The sequence below is a fragment of the Thunnus maccoyii genome, chromosome 6, assembly GCF_910596095.1.
Source record: "Thunnus maccoyii chromosome 6, fThuMac1.1, whole genome shotgun sequence".
Lineage (NCBI taxonomy): Eukaryota > Metazoa > Chordata > Actinopteri > Scombriformes > Scombridae > Thunnus > Thunnus maccoyii.
Genome location: NC_056538.1, coordinates 4786542 through 4798956, shown reverse-complemented (window position 1 = coordinate 4798956; position 12415 = coordinate 4786542). Strand labels below are relative to the sequence as shown.

Here is a 12415-nt window from a genome sequence, read left to right as displayed (position 1 = left end):
GCTTTTTTTTTATTCAACGACGTGTCTTAAGTCAATCGTTCTTGTACACACAAGCATTTTAAAATAAAAGCTTCTGTTCATTTCATCCACTACGTGGCGCTTTGCACCCAACTTTTTTAAGCTAGTTCATCTATCAGTGTGTGATTAACTGTTGAGAAAATGACTAGAACTGTTTTATTTTATGAGACAAGTAATAAATAGAAGTTCACTGCTCAAAAAAGTTCATCTATATTAGAAAACGTAAAAATTGTGTTAAATAATAAACTGCTTGAATTATGTTGAACCTTGATCTTCACAAGACTGCACATTGATGCAACCTGGAATTCAGCAGTTGTATATGTAGTAAAGAAAACCAGCCTTCCTGTGATGTGCACTAAGCTTGCAAATAAGCAAAACGTTTGACTGGATGATTAACTCACTCCGCTGTGATGCCATCTCTGTGGATCTGACAGTTATGGCAGTTGAACAGCAAACAAAAGAGGCTAACCCAAAGGTGACACTTAGTGCTTTTAAATAAGTACGTCCTAAAGACATGATGAGTTCAAACAATTGAGTGTTTACTCTACAGCCATGAAAACATTCAGTATGCTGTGACTAAACACTGGCTGTCCCCAACCAGCCTAACACATTTTTTTTGATAAATGTCAGATAGTGAGAGTGTGTGTGTGTGTGTGTGTTGTACCTGATGAGCGTGTTGCTGCCGGAGCCCTCGGGACTGTAATACAGAACATTCTCCAGCGACAGAGAGAAGGACAGGCCCTGCGTGTCTGAGATGTACAGGTGTGTGACGTTGTTCAGGTGGTTCACACACACGAACACTTGATCCTCAGATGCGTCCGCTATGTAGTACTCCTGTTAGGCGAGGGAGAGAGAGAGACAGAGAGAGAAAGAGAGAGAGAAAGGGGAAGTCATCTTTAGTTCACTGACCTACTGTCTGATTAGATGAGGACACGACGCACGGCTGGACAAAATGTGAAAAGACTTGATATGAGACATTTAAGCATGAACTTGTAAGCTGTGAGGAGCAGTGTACTGCAGGTGGTTCATCCATTAAAATCAGTCGTGTCATGTATTTTTAGAAATGGGAACCATACTGTTGTTCTGCTGTTATTCTTCTACTTATTTCGGATAATCCATCGCCATCTTAATGTTGCATAATACTGTACACCTACCGACACATGAGCTGCTTCAACCGCATTCTTCAGCGATCTGACGGAACAGATACGCTTCTATTTTAACTAACACAGCTGTCTGCACAGGCTTTACACATGTAGCTGTAGCCCAAGCATATTTCAGGTCACAGCTTTCAAGTCTGTTTTCTTCTGTCTTACACAGATCTTACAGTGTGTTGTGTGTTGAACTCTGAGCGCTGCCAAAACACAGGTGATCTACACTCAGTACGTTCTATGAAGACACTAATAGAGCACTGAAGACCATGCTTACGTGCTATGTTTACCATATTGTCTGTGTATACACCATAAAAAAATACTGAGTTTTGTTACTGATAACAAAATAATATTTTCTTTCATACCTTATTAAAGAAATGATGTATAAACGTGTTTTTCTTCTATAACCCTTTTCTAATGGAACACATTTTTTGACGATTTCGCCAAAAAACAGACAATTAAGCCTAAGTACTAAAATGTTAAATGCTGTCAAAACACAAGCAGCCCTACAAGAACAGTACAGTCTCAAACTGGCAATGTTTTTCTTTAAATCAGGAACTATCTCATCAAAGAGTAAACAAGATTATGAATCTTTAAAACCAATTAATCAATTAGTCTACTGATTGGGCTTTCATACTTCATGAATCATTTACTCCAGTCCATACAAAAAAAAAAAGCAGACTCACTGTGATTGGATGGCGGGTCATAAACTGGGCAGCTTTCATCGGCTGGCGGTTGTAGGAGACCCAGAGCTGAACAGATGATGGTTCATGGCTGCCAAACAGTTTCTGGAGAGACAGAAGACACAGAGAGAGAGAGAGAGACAGCACAGTTCATTCAGCTGCTCATCATTTACTGTACGTCAAACCCAAAAAACCGCTCGGAGATATCCAGCCTAGTTACACGCTGTGAAGTTTTGTTTCTCACAGCTCTAATGCAGAATTGACCGAGTAGAGGTCACTGCTGTCTCATGTGGTATGTGGCAAGCCGGACAGTGCTGTCCACGCAGCGGTGAGGTTGTGAAAAAAAGGAGGAGAGGCTTCGGTTATCTGGGCTGTCCTGATGATGTTTTTCTTGTCTTAATATTCCCCTTAGTACAGAGCTCAACAGCTGAGTCAGAAAACATTAAACATCCAGATTCAAAAAGACTCCTGGTGGGGTACAAAAATCTGTGTGTGAGTATGAGAGAAAGAGAGAGAGAGAGGGAGAGAGAGAGAGGGACAGAGAGAGAGAGAGAGAGACATTATGAAGCTGGCTGCTGGTAAGGAGCAGAGCTCTGATCTTTTATGAATTACAAGCATGCACACCAGACAGAGTGGAGGACTTGAGTATATCTCATTTCTGAGTGAACGTGTGTGTGTATGTGTGTGTGTGTGTGTGTGTGTGTGTGTGTGTGTGTCTGAGAGAGAGAGAGTGTGTGTGTGTGTGAAAGTGAAAGAGGGAGAAGAGAGAACAGAGGCGTCTTCTGATCAGAGTCCTGGGGATATACTCTAGATGTGATCACCGGCTCTTACCAATCAGATTTTCATTTGAAAGAAGCGAACAGTGATAATGACATACGGTACATAAATACATATATAGTGTATGTAGAGTGATACACACACACTGGATAGAAGAGATGCTGTGCTATCACTGAATAATGTGTGCTTCTGGGAATCTATGCCTGTGTCAACTGCCAATATAGCAGCAAAACACACTAAAATTCTATGTCTAGTTATCTAGTTTTTTTGCTTCTCAGACATACAGTATGTGCATCAAATTCTATAGACAACAACAACAAATCTAGCTTTTTATCTGTTATTTTCTGGTCCCTGCAAAAAATAACTACAATAATTAGTCAATTTATCAATTAGTTGATTCCAACTCTGAGACGTTTTGATAATAATAAACTGAGTATCTTTAGATTGTGGACTGACAGGACAAAACATGACATTTTATAAACCAAACAACTAATCGATGAATCAAGAAGATTCAACAGATTAATTAATAATGAAATAACTGTTAGTTTCAGCCCTATTTATGTTTTTTATTTAAAGAAGCGAGACCTTGTCAGAGGAATTTTATAGAATTGACTTTAAGGGTATGGTCTATCTAACATCAATAATGTAGCAAAAAAAATGAATTGACAATTTTATAATGAGTGAAATGCTGGGCTTGTTTTAAAGGTAAGTTTATACGGCATGGGTAGTTGAACTCAAGCCTGTGAAAACAGTTGTATGATGTTTTCTGTGGCTCTAGAGAGAAGTCTGTTATCAGTTATCTTGTTTTAGGCTTGGAGATGACAAAATGAAAAGATGCTGTTGATTGCATCATGGGAAGTGTAAGAGCCAGCCAACTTTATGGAAGCGCAGTGCTAAATAAGCGGAGTACCCCTTTAAAAATATGTGGACTCAGTATCAAGCAAACTATTTTTTTGTGAAATTAAGTTAAATGAAGTAAAGGTCTTGAAATGAAAACCCAAGAGATTCTTTGACTTGGTTTCATCAGTTAAATAGTTTTGGCTCACCTCTACTGTTGCTGTGACACCTGTCAGTCACATTTTTAAAAAACAGTTTTTTTAAAAAGTGTTTCTGATGCATTTTCAGTGCCGGAGATCTTCACTTTTAACACAGAGGGAGGATTCGAGATCTCAGCCTGAAATATTAAACCATTTCCTCAAAAACAGAGAAAAGAAACTCTCCTCTCAGACACAGCTGGACTCCCTGGTGATGAATGATGGCTGAAGCTGCTTGTTTCTCCTGTTTATCAACCACAGAGAACTAGTTTAGTGCAGAGGAGTGTGCGCTTCACTGCTACCATGTCTGACTCAAATATTTGTAAATTATTCCAGTTTCACTACAGGCTGCCAAAGTGGAACTTAACTCTTTAAGCCAGGGGGTTTTCAAGGTCTGACACTGTCAGACATAACTGACCATTAAACGTGTAGCCATGGATGAACACACAGCTATGACTGGATTACTTTGATACTGAAGAAAACTTAAAAACGTGAAGATTCTCAGGTGAGTTCTGAGGTGAGGGGAAGCATATTTTTTTCCATGATTTCTAAGCAAATTTATGGATGTTTGTTCACGATGTGTACGGAGATGATGATATCCTCAGGAAGTATAAGTTACACTGAATCTAAAAATATGTGTATCATGTCTTTGTGTTCAGATTTCACTGAGTTATGACTCAAAGAAGTGGTACAAGTTATGCTGCGTATTGCGGCTCATGCCTCACATCTCTCCCACCGGGCTCTCCTTCATCTCACTCGGGCCCCCCTGAGGAGGCACGTCTCACAGTTTGAAAATATCTGCTCTAAAGTGTCTTATCTCTGTATGTCTATGACTGCAAAAAAAAACTATGTTATAGCCTTCCCACCTAAACCCTTTAGTCTGTACCTTTGTCTGTTCTAGATATTTAAACTGAAACATCATCTAGCCACATTAAATACTGTTTATATCACTGCTGACTTTTCTTCTAATCTATATCCATAGGAAGAGACGAAAGGCGTGTGCTTTATTCTTGGTAATATATATAATATATATATATAAATAAACCAGCCCTCTGTGCTTATAAAGACTCTACTCTGCTCCTAATTACACTGTCTTCACAGTTTACTCCTCATTCTTTTTGCATTTCCATCTCATCCCTTGCTCTCCCAGCTGTAAATTTAGCTTGTGATTGTGGCTTAGATCAAACTTACAGAGAGCTCAGCAGCTTCATTATTTTACTTTGGATTAGTTTGGACCACCCTGTTTGAGGCTTTAAAACCAACACTCTCTAGAGAGAGAGAGAGAGAGAGAGAGAGAGAGTGAGAGAGAGAGAGAAAAAGATACAAAGAAAAATGAGGAAACAAGACGAAGAAAGAAGGAGAGGGAGGCAGAAAAAGGCCAGCAGGGAGTTAAACAGAGAAAGATCAGGAGAGAGGAGCTAGCAGGAGGCCAGCTTTAGAAAGCTATAAATTGAAGCCGAACAAAGAAGTCAGACGGGAATTCAGAGAGCAGAGCTGCACATCAACTATTCATTCTGTCTGGGATCTCACAATTAGATTAATACCCTGGTTGGACGATAAAAAGGGCTGATACTAGACATTTATTAATAATCGCATACTATATCAAGCATTTAGTGCCTCAGAATTTTAGAGTTGGAGTTTGATAGCATGAATACAGCATCAAATATGTTTACTGAATCCAATCCCATGTTGCATCTACTTAGGTTTAGCTTTCAACATTTGCAAGTAACCAGTTATAAATAACTACAACTCAAAGATTCATAGATCTGGGATCATCTTTTATCAGCTGAGATGGCAGAAACACTACAGCTTTTAGTGGTTATCTAATTAATGTTCACAACCTGGAGACCCAACCTGAAAATTAAACGTGCTTTCTTGGTGGAAATTAGATAAGAGGACTGATACCACTCTCATATCTGTGCTGTAAATGAACCCACACCCAGAAACCAGTTAGCTTAGCATAATTACAGGGAGACTTAGACAAACAAGATATAACATGTTCATTAGTCACCTTTAGAGGTGCTGGTAGACAGATTCTGTTACCCTCCAACAATGCCCAACAATCCGTTTCCCCCCTGTTTCTGCTGGTCATGCTAAGCTAAGCTAACAGTCTGCTGGCTCATGCTTTATGTTAAACCACCATACATGAGTGGTATCAAACTTCTTGTCTTACTCTCAGCAAGAAAGCGAATGAGGTTTCATTTTCATGAACTTAGGTATTAAGATGAAAAAGCTACAACTGATATAATATGGCGTCTGCGATGTGTGTCATTTTAACCTGCAAGAGTGACACTAAAAATTAGAGGCCTGCTTAAGTTACCTACGTTGTTCCTGGCTTGTAAAAAAGAGCAAGGAGAGATAAAAAGGTTCATTAAGAGATTTGTTAGCATATCCAAGTATTTTTCTGTCTGGGAACCAGATCCAAACCAGAACCAACTTTCAGAACCCAACCCTACTCATATACAGATATGATCTCTACTAGAAATATCTCTGATTAACTAATAACTATAATTATTAGAAATAGTACAAACAGTCATTATGGAGAAGGTTTTTTCTGCAGTTTTTGCAATAAAATGTACAATATAAAGTTACTGAAAGACACAAAATTAGCTGTTGAAACATATCAATGTTGGCTTTCAAAAATCTTGTTTGAGCCTACAGTGAGGTTTGTGTGTGTGTGTGTGTGTGTGTGTGTGTGTGTGTGTGTGTGTGTGTGTGTGTGTGTGTGTGTGTGTGTATGTGTGAGGATTTGCGTGTATCCTTGAGTGCCTGAGCATCCCCAGCCTCCAGCAGAGCATTTCAGCCTTTTCCATTCAGTCTATTGATTTATCTACCATGGTGCCGACATTGACTGTATGGTGTGACACGAAAGCAAAGCAGCAGCAACACTGAGACAAAAGAGGTGATGGAGGTGAAGAACAGATATATATATATATATATATATATATATATATATATATATATATATATATATATATATATATATATATATAGTACACAGAATGATAACAAGATAGAAAGACTCTCATTAAAGGGCCCATACAAACAAACAGTTACAGCAGTCATGTGTAGAAAATTAAGATTGGAAGGAAATCCACTATCATTTGTAATTGTGGGTGTGGAGCTTTGAGTTTTATTCTACTCCTTCACCCTATAAATACTTATATCAAGGTTTTTAGGTCAGTTGACTTTGTGAGTCAAGAGGGAAAATTGGACAGGAGAATGTCTACTATGTGTTTTCACATGTAAGTGGCATAGTGATGATATATTTTTCCACTGAAACCACAAATTGCACTGCAATGGCAACTGTAAGTGAGCCACACATTCCACACTGTGCTCATGTTCTCTCAAACTGATCCTCTCTAAACTCACAAATTCCTGAATTGAGATGTGGTTCTTGGGCCTCAGATCAGCTCAGCCCGGGTGGCAAAAAGACACGTGAGTAATAAAGATAATATGGACATAAAATGTGATGAATCTACAGTTACTAATACTTCAAAAATATATCTAAAACATCAGACTTTCTAACAATTAAAGCTGCACTAGTCATTTCTTTTATTACTCCAAATGAGAATGCATCACAAGAAAGCTACCACTAGACAGACCCACAAAGAATTTACACCAAGTCTGCAACTTTTTTTAACCTGTTTTAGCTCCTTGTTTTGGTTTTCTGGCCAGCAACTTTTACTTTTTTTGCTCAAAATCTCAACAACTTCCAACAATAGCACCAATCAGAAGAAAGACAAAGTTAGCGACTAGCTGGTGAACATTTAGCAGCAAACGAGCCAGACATTTTTCTCAAGAGTTGCTGGAGACCAAAACAGAGCTGAAAGGAGAGTGAATATTGTGCTGTGTCTCAAATTGTGTACTTCTGTACTAACACTTAACATTTTGAGTGCATAAGTGCGTTCACACTGAGAAGTGTGGAAAAATGCAGTGCACTATGAGTATGCGGATGGTGCACTCAAAACGGTCAGAAAGTTGAGTGTGGAACTATGGACAATTCTCGTCCTCAATGGTCGCCATCTTGGCTACGTAGCAGAGGGGGAGGGACCACTTTTCAAACTGGAAATGGCGGCCGAGGACATAAGTGCGGTGAACATCACCGCATTATACAAATGTAAGTTATACATGTGTTTTGTAGCACTAAGCACCACTATACTGTTGACATCAGTATGTTTATTGGTTTAATTTAGTCTGTAATGATTTGGTAGAGCGAACGATAATGCGAATGCTAACACTAGCTAATGCTAATTTGCGATCGTCATTTCCATTAAGTTCACAACAGCCGTGTTTGATTTGAGACAACACCACCCTGTTGAAATTCACGCACTATGCCAGTAAGTATAGCGTAGTAAGTATAGTAATCATAAGTATAGGATGGTAAGCATATTGTACACAGTGTACTACACGAAAGTGTACTAACAGAAGTATGTGATTTGAGACACAGTTATCGACTTACAATCGTTAGGTGAACAAAATAAATGCTAACGTTACAGCTGCTGCTTGCTAACATGTTTGTGTGTGTGTTTACATGGCCATAATATGTCAAATTTCTTTTTGCAGCAAGAAAGCACTCATACATTGGAAGCTTCTGAAAAAAATCAGAAAGATATCTTTGTGTCGACACACTTTCGAGGATTACTCAAACATAACATCTGCAACAATATTAGCCGTTTGTTCTGAATCAAACTGAATCATATGTTTTCCTGGATTTATGTATGAACATACCTACACTCAAATGTAAGTGCATCTTCGATATTTCCTTGTAACCCAAAAGGCCACAGAGTGAGAGTTCCACTCCCACATAGTGAACAGCAACAAGGTGACATTTGTTAATGACTGGCCTGGAGGAAGAGTGCATGTTCACCGTTGCCTCGACTTTTTAAGGCTGACATTTTAATAAAATGAAAGGGACCTGCACTGACACCGAAACAAGCTGCAAAATGTCACAAGCCCAATTCTCTGAGGCAAAGTGCTTGTTTTACCCAACTGCTGTACAGTTGCATCCTATCAGACCATTATGTTGCTTTACAGTTTTGGCAATGAGGCTGCCTCTCTGCTCTATACCAGCCTATGTTTCATCTGTTACATATTCATGACCCACTGGCCCAATGCTCCTGAGGCAATGCTGTTATTCAGATAGGCTTGTAATACATTGTAAAGCCAACATGTCTTTTCTTTTACATCTGCATTTTCTCGGTTCAAGAGGATCTCAGGTGCTTATGTAGATGGCTTTATGTTAAGCATTTCTGTCCTTTGTCATGCTAGAAGTAGTAGTCCAGATGGTTTTCTTGTCTCTCTTGGGATCTGGTATGCGGTTGTAAATTTAACACATAATTAAAAGATAATGTGTCTTTTACTATACCATTTACTGTGTTTTCTCCTCTACCCTGTCAAACTAACACTGCGTTTAAGCCTGTTATGCGGTTCAGCACTCAGGCTACAGCATATCTCATGTTTGAGGCTGAACTCTCCATATCTGCCCAAAGAACTGCTTTTAGATTCAAGACGGATATTATTCAGGGATATGATGAGTTTTCAGAAATCAACCTCAGTTTCAAAGTAAAACATCAAAGTGAAGTCATTCCGATGTTGTCTAATGCTTGAGAATCTTGAAATGTGCATGTGGCAGCACACTTCATCTCCGGTCTGACATACATACCCCAACACCGAATAAAAGAGTGTGGATACCATTCCCTGGATTTATATACATTGATATCAACCTAGCAAATAACATCCAGTTTAACTAACCAAAACACTATGTGTGTATCCCTGAGGTTTAACAAACACATTCAGTTTCATTGATAGATATTTAAAGATGCTCTCAGTAATTGTTCCCCTTCAGTCCCCCACAGCTCTATGGAGATTTTTAGTGTCTTTCAGCTCATTGTTTTGGTTTTACAGCTCACAACTTTATTGTGTTGGTTCACTCTCACTGCTCTCATCACTGTCTTTTCCAGTCGCAGCAGTCAGCTCTCTGTTTTTAGTAAGAAAGCCCTGATAAAATGCTCCCTGCCCAGCATCAAACGGCAGGCAGACAAAGTTAGCGATTAGCTGGTGAACATAGTGGAGCATTTAGCAGCTAAAAAAGCCAGAGATTCTTCTAAATAGCTGGTGGAGAGCAACACAGAGCGAAAGGAGAGTGAAAATTACACTTACATTCATCAGATTGACTGAAACACCTCTCAAATTGGATGCTTATTTTGCTCAATGCCTGCTGAATGTGTGAACAAGTAACTGTTTGCTAACATGTTCACCACAACAACTTTATATGTGTTGATATCATGTGTACAGATTGTTACTATCTAGTGGTCAAAAACATAAATAATTGCAGGTTTAATGATAGATAATGTTGTATTTGTATCTTTAAAAAAAGAACAGACCTTTACTGATTGATGTTCAATTCTAGTTTCTTTTTATGATAATATTATAATCACACATTGTCACGTATAAATCAAAGTATAGATTAAATGATTTTTATATCAAAAAACATGCAGAGACATTTTTAGCTGTAAGTAGTGTCTGCAGATCATCCTCTTAGTGTGCATACTGCCCCAACAAGCTCCATCAATCAGGTGGTAACTTTTATGAAGCCTGAGAGGCACAACCCAGGACAACAAATAATAAATAAAAAGTTTGCTGTTGCTTGTAAAGCTTTTAGCTGTGAGCACATTACAAGTACAAATGACCAAGTTGAGAATATTTGCATTTTTATCAACTCAGAGTTTCTTTCATCTGTATTACAGCACTGTTTACAGAGATTCAAACTCAAAGTGTAAAATTAGGTGTGGCGAGATTTGGGGATTTTGGAAAGTGAGAGGGGAATATCCCCCCTGTCCGTAGCGTTAAATAATACCCTAGATACTGCCTAACCTCCTAACCTTTTGATTACTTCAGAATGGGATGGTAGATATTAAGCACTTCCCCCATTATCTTCCTCTAAATACTGTGAGAAAATGTATTTCTAAACAACAGCTTACTTTACAAAAGAGGACATTGCCAAAAATGTTCCAGTCTCTTATGTATTTACCAAACTGAACTGTTTAGAGAACTTTCACCAAGGGGCTTCAAAACCACTAGAAAGTATGTTGTACTTTGATGGGAGGAATCCTTCCTTCTACAAATCTCCACTTCCTGTTTTCGTCTCTCTCTGCCTCAGACTCTCTTTGCAGAGGATCTGTGATCTAAATTAGCAGGAATATGGCTAACAGATAACTGGGAAGAGAAGGGATGGGCCTTATCGACATCCCCATTACATCTGCTAAGCCAGTTATCTTGCCTGGGTCTGCTCGCTGAGACCAAAGGCTGGGGGTCTTTAAGGTCCGATTAGCACTCTATTCCTCAGGATCCCTATTGTTAGATAAAACTCTCCATTTCTGGCTCTTTAATTAGCTTAAGCAGCTTGGCACTGCCAAAAGCACTTGTGATATTTCATTATTCTAATCCTATTAGTGCAAACTAAAGACAGAAGAGGAGAGAAAGTAACTGAGACTAGACTAGAAGAATCATTCTTTTCATAGCTAATGAGCATGGCTGAAAATATAGATGGCTCTGTACTGTAAGTGAGCAGTGTAAGAGTGCTGATGCTTTGTGACAGGTCAGTCTGTATCTGTTCCATTCCCTTTCCTCCATAACCATCTCTGTACAAGCCCCAGGGGCAGTGACTGTGCTGAGGGCTGCACTGGTATGTCTGACTGGTCTAATCAGCTCTGGAGGTCAGGGTCAGAGCTCAGTGTGGAGGGAGGTCACAGACAGGTCAATCACAACAACTGTGGGCAAACCCTGTTGTCAGTGTGTGTTTTAAGAAGGAAAAAGCTGGTGATATTTTCTATTTTTCTTACTGACCAAAACCAACAATGTGTTCGTCCATCTCTAGTACTCCTATCCCCTACCTTGTCGGTGGCTGTCAGTCCTAAATCCATTGGCTCCTACTGAAGACCTAAATCTTTAAACTCACAAATACATTGTTTGACTTTTAAAAAGTCTCACTAATTTCCTTGAAATAGCTAGGTATTGTAGTTTTTAGCAAATTTACCAAAACAACAGCAAATAGTGCATTTCATGGGAACTCTTTTCAACTGTGGATTAATACACATTTGGTGCTCAGTGAATTTAAAGCAGCAGGACGGTGTATGTGGGATTGACTAAATAAATTATGGTGACCATGTTCATGATAATGAAGGAGCACGTCACACAGTGCAACAGTGTGGCTCACTGATGTGTTTTTAATGTGTTTTTGGACTATGATGGAACTCTATGGCACAGAAGGAATAACCTGTATTAGACTTTAGCCACAAATGCAATAATAGTGTTTCCATGGGATTTGTTGACAATATGAAAAATATAAAATATACTCAGCCTTTCTGCCACTGTATGTTTATTTCAACCAGAAATAGGAAAACTACTTAATGAATTCTCCTGTTGTTCTTCCATTGGAATAAAAGTCTACATTCTTTGGTCTAGATGGTGTAGTAACTGTAAAAGTTTGTTCAGACTGTACACACAACACATTTCAGAGGTGGGACAATTGTATGCAACGTCAATGGAAAAGCAGAAGTGAATGTGAACAGATCTAGGTGGCATGAATTGAGGCAAAGGGTTTAAAAATGTGTTATTTTGAAGAAAAATTAGCACTCAACCCAAGATTGTATAACTCATATAACTAACTCATACAACTGTATAACTTCTGACCAGAGATGAGAAGAAAGAGCAGAAGATCAAGAAAACAGCTTCAGTTAATGGAAGGTTTTGA

The 12415-nt window shown here is 38.8% G+C and overlaps 1 protein-coding gene across 2 annotated transcripts in view; it reads right to left on the bottom strand.

Moving 5' to 3' along the window:
* The window catches only part of sorl1 (sortilin-related receptor, L(DLR class) A repeats containing), a 95935-nt gene that overhangs the window by 39634 nt on the left and 43886 nt on the right, over positions 1-12415 (bottom strand). For both annotated transcript variants that reach the window (XM_042413562.1, XM_042413563.1), the window contains exons 7-8: positions 1853-1954; positions 683-852 (exon numbers count right to left, since the gene is read on the bottom strand). In XM_042413562.1, the coding sequence (XP_042269496.1) occupies positions 683-852; positions 1853-1954 (272 nt within the window). The remainder of the gene's footprint in view (positions 1-682; positions 853-1852; positions 1955-12415) is intronic.